The 16,543-nt window shown below is 37.4% G+C and overlaps 1 protein-coding gene across 2 annotated transcripts in view; it reads left to right on the top strand.

Annotated features, from left to right (window-relative positions):
• The window catches only part of kiaa0753 (KIAA0753 ortholog), a 29,369-nt gene extending 15,023 nt beyond the window's left edge, over positions 1–14,346 (top strand). For both annotated transcript variants that reach the window (XM_073862718.1, XM_073862717.1), the window contains exons 17-18: positions 8,050–8,268; positions 13,134–14,346. In XM_073862718.1, the coding sequence (XP_073718819.1) occupies positions 8,050–8,268; positions 13,134–13,272 (358 nt within the window). In that variant the 3' untranslated portion in view covers positions 13,273–14,346. The remainder of the gene's footprint in view (positions 1–8,049; positions 8,269–13,133) is intronic.
• The last annotated feature ends 2,197 nt before the right edge of the window (positions 14,347–16,543 follow it).

Below are 16,543 nucleotides of genomic sequence, written 5' to 3'. Positions count from 1 at the left end.
TAAGAACATAATTAAAATATATATGAACAGGACTGTGTAGAGCACAAAACAAGACGTTAGTAATTTTTAAATTAATTATTAAGCCGAAAATACTTACATTTATGGGACTCTCTGGACGCTCTGGCCGCCATTTTTGCCGGTTGCACAGTGTATTCTGGGTACCCCTTGGTTTCAAGTAAGCTCGCGGAAATTCTTGGTTTTAAGGGGTATCTACCACTTGCCCTTAGCCCTACCCCTTGATCAAAACGAGAATTGGGATAGCCCTTACTCTCACGTGAACGTGCAAAACTAAGGGGTAGGGGTAAGGGGAAGGGGTAAGACAGAGAAATGGGATTGGCCCTTAAGCCTCATTCACATTAGCAGTGACTAGCAGAGACGCAATCTCATTGATTTCAATAGAAGCTTGCTGACTTCCGCCGACACAAGCGACAGTGACCATTGGAGACCGAATGAGGCGTGTGCAGTCGCGCAACAAAGTTGAGAAAAGTTTAACTTTATGCAAATGATGAGCGACTTTGTTGCGACTACCAATGAGAGGGAGGCAGTGGAGTTTACATCATCCTTCTTTCATCAGAGTGGACGTTACCGATTTGTTTATGACAACCAGATTTAGAAACGCTTCCTAACAACCTCTTTGAAAAAGACGAGCGACACACAGCGACAGAATTAGATGATGTACCGACTCACTGACCGTTAAAACCGTAGGTCCAATATAGTATAAATATAGTTTGAATGAATTCGGACGTACTACATCTGCCATGTTGATACATCTTGTGACATACGTCATTATAACAACAAGTTAGTTGTTAACTGGAAACGAAAAACAAGCGCAATTTAACCACAAAGGACAGCCGTTTAATCTGTTTGCATTTGAATAGAGCAGCGTTAACACTTTCAGACATTTTTTTAATAAAACAATGCCTCTGTTTCTTCAAGGCTCATGGGATAGTAAAGTGTCCAATAAAGGATCTTGCCGGAAGAATAGGTCATTCGGGTACTTTTTGCCTGCTGTTTTTCGAATACTATGAATTCGAACATACTACCCATCTCGTCTACTGCTTTTCGCCTACTATAGTATGGAAGCAGGTGGTTTCAGACAGCATATGTGTAGACCAGAAAGTTTTTACATCATTCAGGATACTCATATGCTGTGGAAAAGTTGCCAGCTGGTGTGACTAATGTGATATTTTATTTCCTTGACGTGGGACATGGCTGTAACTACAACTTTTTGGTTTTACTGGACTAATTCATCCAAAGGCAGTTTTTGAAGCGCACTGCTTGCTAAATGTGATTACAGATTAGCAATTGCTGCTCTCTCGAGATCTTGGACCCTGGTTACAGTTTATCCAATCATCTCCCTTAATGACAATCTGTGACTCATTTTCTCATCCTCCATCATTAATTCTCTGCTTGTGCTACGGTTATCCATTGCATTGGTCATTTAGAATCGTCCTAATGGCTCAATCAAACTCTCATTGAGGGTTTTACGTCCATATTTTGTGGCTTATTCACATCAGAATGGATGATTATTGGGTGGATGTGAAAGAGAAAGATAAAACTCATGAAAATGAATTATTCAAAACATTATGGTAATGACTACAGCTTTTAGTACAGCAGCTAAAGGCCAAGGCCTAATGGAGGATTTATGATGAGAATCCAGTTAAAGTTTATATCTGTATAAAATATGCCCCTGGAGGGGGTGGAGTCTGGTGACTATGCATCAGTGTAGAGCAAACTCTTAGAAGGTGATTTTAGGATTGAGTCCAGATATATTGGCACATCGAGTTTCTTATTTGTTGTCTAATCTCTGATCACCTGACAAGAAAGCAAGGAAACAACAGCAGATGCAATCGTAACGCACAAAGCAAGTAGAAATTTAGCTAGACTGGTTATAAAGAATGTGTTATCTTTATTCAAAGAGCCGGTTTAATCGGTTGCGTGCCTGGCCTGAAGTTAACTTCTGTGCTTGTTTATCGGTCTGGCTTGTGACAAATCTGGCCTCTGGAACAAATACCTTGTGGAAAATTTAAATGTTTCAGTTTCTAAAAGACGAGGGGAGACATGGATCTCTGCCGTGCTGATATGGCAGCTAACATTGTATACATACACTTTATTGCAAATACAAAGCTACAAAATTAAGTAAAAACTCTTTTTCAACCTAGAAATTACTAGCTAATAAAAAATGATTAAACTATTGGCCTCTGGTGAGAGGCCATCACCAGCAGCAATGTTACTGCAAAAAGACCTGATTGAAATAAGCATGTGGACAGGGAGAAAGAAAAAGAGGGATGGAGTTATGACATGAAAGGTTAGAGAACAGAGAATCAGGATCAGACTGAAGACACACCTCTCCATGGGCTCTCCACTGATGTCTTTGAGCTTTAAATGAGCAGTGGGGATCAGAGACAGTCTCAGATGTGCTGGATACTCTTTCTATGGAGACCCCCCGTGCCCATAAGTTCTGTGCGGTCACAGATCATCAGCTATCACTCTTCAAAAGGTTGTAAATCTGAATCTGATCTAGTTTAAGGGAGCGTATTACATGTAGTGTAAGATCCAATGGTGTAGTACGTTCATGGCACAATAGCTATGTTTCCATCCACCTAGTATGGAGTATCACATAAAAAATGCTGGAAACGCCAAGATGTGCATAAATTCTAAAAATGTGAATAAATAAAATGTACGCACTCAATTAAGTCAGATACATTTCTTTTCCGAAAAGAAAACATGCGCATGAACTATGATGAAAACACTAAATAAATCGCATAAAAGTGATGTGATTAAAACAACTCAGCAGTTGGGTCATTTTAACCCGGCAATGTGTTCTGTCCAATAGTGACCCAGCTCTGGGTTAAAAACAACCCAGCATTTTTTAGAGTGTAGTCAGACCTTAAAACAACGAAACCGGAAGTAAGGTTTGGATTCAGACGTGTATCACGTGCATCCGATGAAACCGTCTATACTACTTTGTGTTCGGACGGATGCAAGAGCGTGTGCTCATGTGAGAAAGAGAGAGAGGATTTGTATCAAAAAAAAATAACAGAAACAGAATGCAGCATACTAATCGAATGACCTTGATTATCTTGTTTTTGCAATCGAAATGTGCAAAAATCGAAATTGAATAAAAAAAAAACTATTAATTACACAGCCCTAATTTATTATACGTTTATCTAATACCTTTGTTTAAAATTTGCTTTATTTAATTTCATTTTTTTTATATAGCGCTTTTCAAAATTATTTAATTGTTTTAAAGCAGCTTCACATTAATAGATGCAGGAGAAAACACAGAAAAATCAATGGACAACATAAGCAGAAGAATACAGCGGCTACGATTAAACCGTATTAGCGAGCGTAGTAATAAAGTAATGTATAGAAGAGGGTGCTAAGTTAAGCCAATGTCAGCTGACTCCCCATGGGTTGAAAAAAACCCCTAGGAGAAAAAAACTCCCAGCTTTTTTTAGTCAGGAGGGAAAAGTCCTAGGAGGGAAAAAACCTTGAGAGAGAACCATAGCTGATTCTAGTGGATATATTATATAATAGGTATGATTTTATACAATTTTATCGGAATTAAAACATTTTAAATACTATATATAGATTTTTTTAATATTATAAAATAATAAAATGATATTATTTTATTATTTGTATATTATGTCTATTATTTTAATATTATTTTTTAAAAATATTATATTAATAATAATATAAATGTAAAATATTTAAATAAAAAATATATATACATAAACATGAATAATCAGGTTATTCAGTAATACCGTTTTTTTTTTTTTGCAAAATCCGTTAAACGGTTTGGCGATTTTTTTTATTTATTTTTATTTATTTTTTTGTGCACGGAAGTACATGTGTGGTGCCTACATTAATTCATTCTTGATCTCTGCTCTTCTGAATATTAATAGCTGTGGTCATCCAGAATCTCATCCACTGGTGATCACGCGTGTCTGTGTCTGCTCAAGCTTATAGCTGCTGCCTCTCTTCGTATCACTACCGATCAAGGAGGTCTATAATGGGAAGATCTCATCTCAATGGCAGTTGCTCGGTTGGCGAAGAATCACTGGAAGTATGTGATTTGAAATCTGGCGTCTTTGCTTATTGGGTCTCACCCTGCCATCTCCGAGACATATTGGATTGCATGCACAGCGTAGTGTCTCATTTAATTTTCATGTTGAGCTCTGAGAGTTTGTTTTCTACTTGTGACTGCTGGAGCTGGTATAAAGTGCAAGAAAAATGTGACGACTTGTAGTGGGGAAATAGGCATGTTTTTACATTAAAAAGAAAGCCTTTGGCATTTGATTAAATACACGTCTATGTCACCTAGATCTGTGACATTATTTCTTTCAGCGCCTCGTATGACCTTACTTGTTTTAGAACCAAATTAACCGAATCTCCACCTCCTCATTTGCATTCCTAAATTAAACGATTACCTTGACCGTCCTTTCCACAGGTTCTTGCCGCCTTCAATTTTTTTCCTTGCATTGTGCAGCCACTTGAAAACTTGGATGATATTTTATTGGTTACAATGAATTTCACACTTCTGCAGAGAGTGCTACAGTCTGAAACGTACCTGTAGCTGTTAGCCGAAACAGTTTTCTATTAGCAGGACAAAGCGGTCGCCTTGTGGGAACAGTAAAGGGGAAGTGATTGCACAAAAGCAGCGCTGGCCCCCATAATGTTCCATTAGAGAATAAATGGCCCTTGTATGCTTTTGGCGGTCTTGAGCAAAAAGGGGTGGTTTCCTGGACAGGGATTAGACTAGTCCTAGACTAAAATAAATGTTAGAGCTGTCCAAACTGAAAACATCTTACACTGACATATCTTAAAAAATAAATCAATGCCCTTTGTTTTGCCTCAAAATGCACAGAAGTAATGTTTTTAGTAATGCATGTTTGTTAAAACTAGTTATATTTCCTAATGAAACTAAAGTCTAGTCCTGGCTTAAGATAATTCCTGTCTGGGAAACCACCCCTAAGTGTCTAGTCTAAGCTTGTGTCCAATATCCAGTGCAGTCTTGTTCGGAAATGGAGTGTGAGGTGTGTTTTAGTGAATGTGCTTCTGTTGCGTTTCATGTGCTAAATATGGTAAGTGCTTGTGATGTGCTGATTAACTTAAAGGGCCTTTAAATGTGATGAACCTTGGTGCTTTTAGGATACGTGCAGGATTTTTCTTTCCAGGAACTGTGTGAGTGGTTTACAGGAATGCTTTTAATTCCACACTCTTAAAAAAAGTGCTAAATGGGACTAAAAGCTTGTAATCGTAGGTCGAACCATTTTAGTGCTATCACCTATTAAGCACTTACGAAGAACCATCCAGGGGTGATATAGCACAATATGGTTCTACATAGGTGCTATATGGCACTTAAAATGGTTCCCCTATGATTACGAGCCAGTAAACCATTTTTAGTCCTATTTAGCAGTGCAGATTTAGCCTCATTTACAAATCATGATGTTAATTGAGAGTATTAATTTGTTGTGATTGTGTTTAGATCAGTGCTGCCTTACTTTGAATAATTTTCTTATTAGGAGGTGATATAGACATCTGATGTATGGAGAGATTAGACCGTTACCTGCTTTGGTAATTGAACAAAATGCTGTTTCATTCTGTTTTTCTATTTTAGCAGATATTTAGAATTATAAATATAGAATTATTTAAATTTTTTAGATTATCATTATACAAAAATATCATCAACATGATTTTACATTAAATATATGCATTTACAAACTCATGTTTCGGTAATGAGAACTAAAAAATTGTCTAGGTACTATGACAAACAAAATTTAAACTTTTATCTGGGAGAAAAAATAAGAACTGCTTACCTGGTAGCCATCTTGAGTGTCACAGACAATTATGTCCTTTCCAACATTTTTTTTTAAAATGTTAGTTCCTTGAGGGCTTGTTGCGGAGGATGAGGAAAATTGATCTTGGACACATTTATATTGCTTATTATTGTCTCTACATTTACCAATGATCACCCAAATACCACATGTGTCTTTACTGTAAATGTTTATAGTATAACATGCACTGAAGCTTTTTATTTTTTAGATTTTTTAATTATAAATATTTCCATGTCAAAGAAGCCAAATCCAGTCATGGACACATTGCGGTAATGAAAATGTGGAAAAAACAACAAAATTGGTTTGTATGATGTCATTAGAAATCATGTTCAAAATAGTACATGAAGAGATGTTTGTAACTGTATGCTTCTTATTTGATACTCTTACTTTGCATTTACTTTTTTTATCCAAATGTTTCATGACACCTCATGAGTCTAATTTAGCGAGAATCACCCAATTACATTACTTGTCATGTCAGTGGTCTATTGCGGGATCTTTATGGGATGTGCGAACGCATGCACAGATTCCAGAAAATCACTGTAAGTGTGAATGTTCCGGGATCGTATGATTTTGGTTCAATATCGGACACATTAGCCTTCCCAATTTCTAAGGCTGCGAACTTCTAAGGATTTATTCTAAGACCGATTGCATCACAGCAGCATGACTTAAGGCTAGTAAGGCCATCCCAATTCGAAGGATGCTTAAAATGAAGCCTCAAAATGCGTCCTTATTTCTCCGTGCTGTTAAGGATAGAACGAATGGATCCTTTACAGCATAGGCTATCCCAAGATGCATTGCATGCCTGTAACTGCTGAATATAATGGCTGAATATTTTAAAATAAACAATTAAACCTTTATTAAATAAAAGTGTGTATTTAGCAGAAAAAAATTTCTTGTCACTGATTTAGTATTGTAAGTTTATATTTTGTATTAATATTATTCTGTTTATGTTGTGTATTTTTAAAGGAACACGCCCACATTTTGGGAATTTAGCTTATTCACCGTATCCCCCAGAGTTAGATAAGTCCATACATACCTCTCTCATCTCCGTGCGTGCTGTAACTCTGTCTGACGCAGCCCCCGCTAGCTTAGCTTAGCACAAAGACTGGAAATGCATGGCTCCAGCTAGTATACTGCTCCCAATAAGTGACAAAATAACGCGATCATTTTCCTATTTATGTGTTGTGATTTGTATAGTCAAACCGTGTACAAATAACAAGGTGATATGAGACACAGCGATCTTTTAACAGTATACATACTGAGAACTATATTCTCTGAAGACGAAGCACTGCCGCATGGGCGGAGTGATCTGCTCGCAGCACACGAGAAGCCCCTGGTGAGGAGCAGAGAATTCGGTCAGAGTTGTGCAAATCACTCCGTCCATGCGGCAGTGCTTCGTCTTCAGAGAATATAGTTCTCAGTATGTATACTGTTAAAAGATCGCTGTGTCTCATATCACCTTGTTATTTGTACACGGTTTGACTATACAAATCACAACACATAAATAGGAAAATGATCGCGTTATTTTGTCACTTATTGGGAGCAGTATACTAGCTGGAGCCATGCATTTCCAGTCTTTGTGCTAAGCTAAGCTAGCGGGGGCTGCGTCAGACAGAGTTACAGCACGCACGGAGATGAGAGAGGTATGTATGGACTTATCTAACTCTGGGGGATACGGTGAATAAGCTAAATTCCCAAAATGTGGGCGTGTTCCTTTAAGGTTGATTAATTTGATATACTCTTGATTAGTTTAATCTACATCAACGTGTCATATTTTCTAAAATAAATTACAAAAATTCTGGTTCCATATTTATTTATATACAAGTCGACGTAAATTACTTCAGAGGCTACCACCTTCAAAGACCGAGTGCTCGCCTTTTAAGGTCACATCATCCTTAGAAGGTCACAGCCCTTGAATTGGGACACAGCTATAATCCTTGTATTTTCCAGAATCTGTGTGTGAAAGGGGCTCAAGATGTGCATTTTCTATTTTGTGCCCTACCCTTGCTATAGGACAGGTTCCCCAGAATACACTACTTGAAGATATATTCTCAACCAATTGAGGAACACCAATATAAAACACCAAGCTTTTCTCTAACGTTTATTCATTTGGCAAACACTCAGGCTACACATTTTATCAGTTGTGTTTAACAATGGTCTACCTTATGAGCGATTATAACCGTTTTATTAAAAATGACTTTATTTACAGGGCTGTGTCAGATACATCAATGCTGGATGAGGAGTCTTCACCAAATGACCCTGGTCATGCAGTCACAGCAGAAGTGAAGAGGACAGGAGGAGTTCATCTAAGTGTGCCGCCCAGCATGCAGAGGAACATTCAGAAATACAGGAAGAACCATGATGCCTTCCTGCAGCTCGTCTCGCATGACGCTGTGGGAAACTTCAACCCCTGGGTCATAGCAGACAGGTTGGAGTCTGATAATGTTACTCTTGATTTATTTTACCGCATTAGGAGTGAAACAGAACATCCCTTAATATCTAACGAGTTTAGCAATCACAATAGGAAGCCAACTGAAATCACTGTGGTTATTTAAAGGAATAGTCTACTCATTTTCAATATTAAAATATGTTATTACCTTAACTAAGAATTGTTGATACATGCCTCTATCATCTGTGTGCGTGCACGTAAGCGCTGGAGCGCGCTGCGACGCTTCGATAGCATTTTGCTTAGCCCCATTCATTCAATGGTACCATTTAGAGATAAAGTTAGAAGTGACCAAACACATCAACGTTTTTCCTATTTAAGACGAGTAGTTATACGAGCAAGTTTGGTGGTACAAAATAAAACGTAGCGCTTTTCTAAGCGGATTTAAAAGAGGAACTATATTTTGTGGCGTGGTGGCACTTTTGGGATTGCTTCGACTCGCCTGAAGGGTCCGCTCCCCTTCTCACTCTCATAATGGGAGAGGGAGGGTGTTGCTGCGCCGAGTCGAAGTACTCCCAAAAGTGCTATTACGCCATAAAATATAGTTCCTCTTTTAAATCTGCTTAGAAAATCGCTACGTTTTATTTTGTACCACCAAACTTGCTCGTATAACTACTCGTCTTAAATAGGAAAAACGTTGATGTGTTTGGTCACTTCTAACTTTATCTCTGATTGGTACCATTGAATGAATGGGGCTAAGCTAAATGCTATCGAAGCGTTGCAGCGCGCTCGGGCGCTTACGTGCACGCACACAGATGATAGAGGGATGTATCAACAATTCTTAGTTAAGGTAATAACATATTTTAATATTGAAAATGAGTAGACTATTCCTTTAACAGTGTGATGTAGGAATAGAGAGTTACTACTGGTGATGTACCAGAAATAAAGACACAAATGCGCTTTCAGTTAAAGGGAAAGTTCACCCCAAAAATAAAATTCTGTCATCATTTACTCACCTTCATGTTGTAACAAACCTGTATACATTTCTTTGTTCTGATGAACACGAAAGGAGATATTTTGAGGAATGTCCATTCACTTCCATAGTATTCTCTTCTCCTACTATGGAAGTGAATGCGGCTCATGATCAGTTTGGATACAAACATTCCTCAAAATATCTTCTTTCGTGTTCATTAGAACAAAGAAATTTATACAGGTTTGTAACAACATGAAGGTGAGAAAATGATGACATAATTTTCATTTTTGGATGAACTATCCCTTTAAGGGCGATTTCACATCATTAACAGCTAGTTCTTCAGTTTGGTTATAATTGTGAATTTGGTTGACAATACCTGAATTGTTCACAAGTGAATGCGTTTTGCCTCTGTATTGATCCACGGATATCACATCCTAATTAGCTCTCATTCATTCAGCTCCTAACGCTTTAGAATTCCCTGCCATATTTTCATTGATTTTGCTTGTGCTCGAGACACCATTATGGTTGTATAGATAGTAAAACTAAAGCTTTTCTATTTCACCACCAGCAATAACAGATTAGTCATGAGTCCCACCACGATTCTCAAAGCGAGTGAGTAGGAGTTGATATTGTTTACTGCCTCGCGGCTGTAACGATCCGTGCGCACGTTGCCATTTTAAATGTAAATATTAGCTGTGTTTTTCGAAAGGTGCTAATGCGGAGCGTGCTCGGTGCAAATAAGCGTCTTTGTTGTTCTGCTGGCACTCGCGCACGCCCACCCTGCCATTAGCATACTTAAGGGAATTTTTAAGTTGGTGCAGTACGATTGATATTATCACCCCCTCCACAGACAGTACACCTTTAAGAGTGGGAAGAGGAACAGAGAACCTCCTGTGATCATGAGGTCTGGTTTTGTTAGACTTGATCGTCTCGCTATGGGCTGTGTGGGTGGCGAGAAGAATCGAAAATGTTTACCGTTTAGAGAAATGAACCTGGAGGGTTGAGTTATGCACAAATAAGACACTGGTTATATGTTTGCAGAGGTCAGTGTTGCACCATTGAGATGGTTATTATTCTAGAGAAATAGAGAAGATGTGAAATGTCAGGACAATTAGCGCTGCTGCTGGGAATGGGTGCGGGCACCTGTCAGTCTGCAGTGCATTGTGGGTAATGAAAGCCTTAGAGGCGGTCAGTGCCTGGAGTGAGCAGAAATTGACTGGACTGTGGATGGCTTTGCTTTTTACACAGAGGGAGTGTAATTCTGCCTCAAAGGAGGGATTTAGAGTTGGTATGAATTGAGATAAGCTTGGCATCATGGGTATTCTTGTCCTGTCACAGACACAGGAAACCAATTCTGAAGTGCAAAAAAGAGGAAGGTTTCTAATGCATTGGAGCTGATTGAATTAAAGACTAAAGAATCTTTATAGATATTTGACATGCATTTTATGATGATGGGTTGTCAAATGGCAAAAAAAAGATAATTAAAGGTGCGGTAGAATGTTAAACTGTATTTTTCTTGGCATAGATGAATAATAACAGCTCTGTACATGGTAATGACATATGGTGAGCCACAAACATGATTGTTTCCTCCTTCTTAAACCTTGTGCATGCAAACAAACGACTGCTGGAAAACAGGCCAATCTCAACATAACACCGACTGTAATGTTACAGTTGAGATGTAATTTAACCTTACATTACACATTAAATTAAGTACAATGTTGTTACAGAATTGTGACTGCTGAGTTAGCGCTATATGCTAGGTAATGATATATGCTAGCGTTTAGGCTAAGGTTCTACTATTGACGTTACAGTTGCATTTTGTTAAAAAAACACAAACTTACCACTCAGAAACGTCCATTTCCAATCTTCAAAAAATTGATTATTCCTCAAAATCTGTATCTTCATCTGATACAGGCTTAAAGGGACTAAGTGTACTAAGACTGACGGAAAATTAAAAGTTGTGTTTTATAGGCCGATATGGCTAGGAACTATACTATCTAGGGATGCGCCGAATATTCGGCCGCCGAAATTTTTCCATAAAAGTCTTTCGGTCGAAAACCGAAAATGCTCTTTTGGGCCATTTTCGGCCAAAAGACTTTTATCACCGAAACTATACGGCCGAAATGTTGTGATGATGTAAACCGTGACCTGCACGTGCTTGTCTGAAGCAACATGTCTGCGGTGTGGACTTATTTCAGTAGGCCATTCCTGTGTCTCAATTTGTTCCCTAGCTCCCAAGGTTGTGAATCAGTAGGCTACGGATCACCTCGCATGTAATTCGCGGATGAATACGCAAATTTAAGTAGGGAAAGTTTATAATTTGCACGTGTTTCAAAGGCTTGCAAATTTTAACATTCAAGTGTTAAATTTTAAACAATTTAACCGCAAAAAGGCGCTAAAGTGACCAGCATTCTGTACGCAGACGCACATGCGGAGCAACTGTTTGCTGCGCTGTTTGGAATTCGCCCTCCATCTGTTTGTGCACGCGCGTTTAAGTGCCCTCAGTAGTGCATACATGGAGACACGAGTTTCAAAAAAGCAAACAAACATAAAATCTCTTGACAGGGCACATACAAACTAAATGATCTCCAAAATATTCTTTTTCTTATAAAAACATTTGTTTATGTTTTAAGTGTATGTATAGATTACAGTCAGAAACAAGTCTGTGCTAATTTGGTCTTAAAGAGAGTTAAGTCTGTGTCATTAATGTTAATCAGACAACCCAAGACAAAGAGAAAATTACTTCTGTAGCTCTAAAAAAAATAATAATAATATTTAATTTATACAATAAAGATTGATTCATTTAATATGATTTCTGTACCTAATGCTATTTTCAGACCTTATTAATGTGCAGCTTTGTTTTTTATTTGTATAAATGTTTGTAAGTTATTTATTTTTCCCACCACTTTTCGGAAAAATAATCCGATCCGTGCCTCAAAAATTGCATTGTGATCCATCACACCCTTAGTAAAGTAAGTTAGTACACAGTCATAGCCATAAATGAAATGGTACTAATAATTGGCATAATTTCTTTCGGTGTTTCGGTTTTTCGGCCTTGGTTTCCTTTTTTTCAGTTTCGGCCAACAATTTTCATTTCGGTGCATCCCTAATACTCTCATTCTGGCGTAATGATCAAGGACTTTGCTGCCGTATCATGGACAATGATTTTACGCAGTGCCCGAAAATAGTCCCTTTGGTAATTTTCAATAACAGGGGACTTTTTTCGGGCACTGCGTAATATCATTGTGCCTTCTGCAGCCATGTAACGGCAGCAAAGTCCTTGATTATTACGCCAGAATGAGAGGATAGTTCCTAGCCATATCTGCCTAGAAAATCACAACTTATAATTTTACGTCGGTCTTAGTACACGATGTAACTACAGAAGAGTCAAGTTTTAAATAGGAAAAATTTCGAAACTATGGTCATTTTTTTGCGTGATGCTAATGGTCTAATCAGATTCAATGGATTATGCTAAGCTATGCTAAAAGTGCTACCGCCAGACCCGGAGATCAGCTGAATGGATTCCAAAACTATAAAAATCTTATGTTTAACTCTAGAGGAGCTGGAAAATAAGGCTATTTTCCAAAAAAGTGGCGTGTCTCTTTAAACATGAGGTCTGTTTACACACACACACACACAAAGCTACTGAACTGACCTGCTCTAGGAAAATCAATCACAACAGAGCTTAACATTATTATTCATGACGCTTTCAAATAAGGTAATAATAGACCATAGCATACCTTCTATGTAGATATCAGGGAACAATTGTACATATTATTTCAATGCATTCTTTGGCACCTTTAATATAAATACACATCATGTGAACTATTGAATAGCAAATCTGTTTCAAGTTTACTTTTGAGGTAAACCATTTTTATAAAGTAAAGAGTAAGTGCTGTGTGACACTAATTCTCTCTTTCGTTGTTTCTCTTAGTCTGGCAGAAGAACTGATGGATGAGGCTCTTACTGAAGTAGCTGCAGAATTCCAGGATGTTTGTGAGGAATATGCGGAAGCTGTTTTCACTTCAGAATTCCTCCAGCCTGTCCAGTCCCCCACCACATCGGTGTCATAGCTACTTTTGCTTGACTAAATGAGACTCATCTTATAAAAAGTTTTTTTTACATTTTTAAACAGGTTTTTAACTGTACATATGTGACATGCCTTATATTTTTGTGTGTTATGTTTTTTGGTTTTATCTAAAGTTGAGTTCATGTTTAAATCAGGGATTTTATATCATTGAAAAGAACTCTTTTGTCTAAAAGACAAATATTTATGTGTAATATGACTCTGAAACACATAAACAGTTGTTATTTAGGGTGAAGCTGACACATCAATGTTACATCAATGTGCTATAATCCATATTGTCATCATCATACATTGGACTGTTGCTGTTGCTATGCAGCATTGACACAAGCCTAAGGGACTGCTACATCATCAATGAATTATGCAGGATTACAAGTTTTTTTCAGAATTACTGTAAATACTGTAAATTGTCTTTTAAGTTTACTAATCTCTCCAGATGTTGCCTGAAATCCTTATTGTGTTTGGATCAGGTGATGTATTTATAATGTGTGTCTAGTTCATGTGTCAGTGAATAGGCAGAACTCAGGCAGATGTTGAGCTTGCATGTTGGGAATCAAACAGGACACAGACTCTGTTAGTTTTAAATATCAGTTGCATTCTTGTCACATGGGCTGTGTGTAGAAATGCGCACGCCTACACCCCTTATATAACCAAGTAAGGCCAATCAGCATAAAGTGGCACAGTCATGTATTTTTACATGATATTAGGATCTGTGTATATTGAGGGTGTTATAAGTGTATTATTTGTCCCCTTTATATGAATTATTTTTGTGTGAATTCAGTAAACATGAGTTCGGGTGAATCTCTTAACCATCAGCCTTTAAAGTTGCAAATTGGGTTGCTTCCAAATGTTTAAACAATTCACTGCATTCACAAACAATTTCCATGCATTATTATTCAACAAACCATTCATAGAAAAAGGTTGTGACAGAAATACAAAGTGTGCTTGTGGTATTTTTATTGCTGTCAAGTCTGCACCATATTTATTTTTTTCCAATCATAGTAAATGTTTTGAAATGTGTACAAATTATAATTGTAATTCTTTAATAAATGCCTTGATGTTGCTGGCACATTGTCTTCACTTTTAAAGGATAAAGTTCAAATGAATTCACTTGGCCATTTTCCTTTACCAGAAAGGAAAACCAGAACCAGTCGGTGTAATCAATGTTAACCATATTTCTGCTTTTCAGGCTTGCATGCTGTTTCTGTTCTTACCAGAATTTCAGAAGTCTTTAGTCACTGGGTTAAACAAATAAGCCAAGTCCCTAAAGGAGGTGGTTAGTGCAACTTGGGCAGTTCCCAGGCATTTAAAATGGTTTCCTTCAACTCTATCAATAGATTGTAGACAGATTTATAATCTGTGGTGTGTGACATAATGGCAAGTTCTTGTAATGTTTCCAGTTGTAGGCTGGGCTGAGAATTGAATACAGCTTTGGTGGTGGTGTGTATGTTGGGAGTGTAGCTTTAATAAGAATTACATGTCAAATATTTGTATTAAATTATGTTAAACAACTGCTGCACTTTTTTCTCCAATTACTGTGTGACAGATACAACAAGGCTGATATTTTATCATGAATATAATCTTACATTAATCAACTAAACTGGTGTTGGATGTACTGTGACAGTGTTAGCTACCTAAAGGCCTGAAGATTGATCTTAACATCATAATTTATTAACACACTTACTTTTTGCACAGTCATCTTAACATAGGACTGTAGAGATATCAAGTCATGTTGCCCATGCATAGAATTGTGGGAACGGAAATAAACCAAACATTGGATTGAAACGAAGGCCGCATTTTAAGCTTTCGGACGCAGCCCATTTGTTGACTTGCCTTGGCATGCTCTTGACAGCACTTGATACCGGGTATTTGCCTGTTCATGTGGATGCGGAGGATCACCTGTGATGCCTCTTTTTATGCCTGTGTTATTAAGGCAAGCTTATAATAATATTTATATATAATCTGAGCTGTTGGGTGTGATTTTGTGGGAAATGTCAGTTGGATGTAATTTCACTTTAAAGATATGTAATTCATAAGTATTTTCAGAGTAATAATTTGGATTATGAAGAATATTATCCTATTATGCAGTTGTTTATTAGGAAAATACCATACCCTATTGAAAAATCCAACTAAGACCAGCATAAGCTGGTAGCTGGTTTTAGCTGGTTTAAGCTGTTTCTTTCAGCCTAGCAAAGATGGTCAAGCTGGTGAGTCAGCCTGACCAGCTAGGTCCAGTTACACCAGCATAAAAAGTGACCAAACACAGCTAGCCCAGCTTGCTACACCAGCAAAACGACTAAAAACCAAAATGGTCTTAGCTGGATTTTTCAGTAGCAAAATATTTTAAATACGACCTCGGCGCAGTAATATCATCACTCCTGACGTCTCCCCCTCTTGCTCAAACTTCTGTCAATGTTGCTGCGCCCGAGGTCGAAGTGGTGCAAACTAAGTGCTTTTCCTCCATACAATATAGTTCTCATTTTTATTCGCTTAAAAATGGCCACGTTTTATTTTGTGCCACCATACTTACTCATGTAACAGTCTTTAAATAGGGAAAACATGGAAGTGTTTGGTGTCTTCTAACTTAATCCCTGTTTGGATCCTAAAGAATGAATGGGGCTAGGCTAAATGCTAGCACATTCACGACGTGCTGTACAAAGATTAAGTGACGCATTGATTAAAGATAGGTATTTATTCATTTGTCTAAGTTGAGGTAAGAACATAGTAAAATATTTTAAAAAAGTGGTGTTTTCCTTTAAAGGCAATATATGTATTTTGTCAATTCTTTGTCAGTTCATGTTATTAATGAGACTATGTAATAGGCTACCTCTTAATCTTATGACATTGAATTAATAAAAATAAGCTGATAAATATCGGGGAAAACTAGTTTCAATTTTAACCTGCAATTTTATGTTTCAAACCGAGATGGCGATAACGAGACAAAATTTACTTATTGCAGCTTTATGTTTATGTCTATTAAATGTTAAGTGTATGTGTATTAATGCTACAAACTATCTACTACCATAGTGTAGCATCAGAAGACTTAATTTACCCAGAACAGAAGTCTAAAAAATAAGCTTACTTAATTTTTCCTGCCTGTTCAGGAATTTTGCTTTTTCCTTCAGTAAATATAAACCTAGTTGAAAATATAAGCACGTTGGAAATGTTGTCCTTGCATGACGTAAATAAATAAATAAATAAATAATGTGTGATGGGTGTTCCGAAGAGACCGCATTAATGCGCGTGGCGTTTTCCAAGTT

Source organism: Misgurnus anguillicaudatus, chromosome 24 (assembly GCF_027580225.2).
Source record: "Misgurnus anguillicaudatus chromosome 24, ASM2758022v2, whole genome shotgun sequence".
In the NCBI taxonomy this organism is placed as follows: Eukaryota; Metazoa; Chordata; class Actinopteri; order Cypriniformes; family Cobitidae; genus Misgurnus; species Misgurnus anguillicaudatus.
Note: the sequence above shows the minus strand (reverse complement) of the source record. Positions and strands in the feature narration are given on the sequence as shown.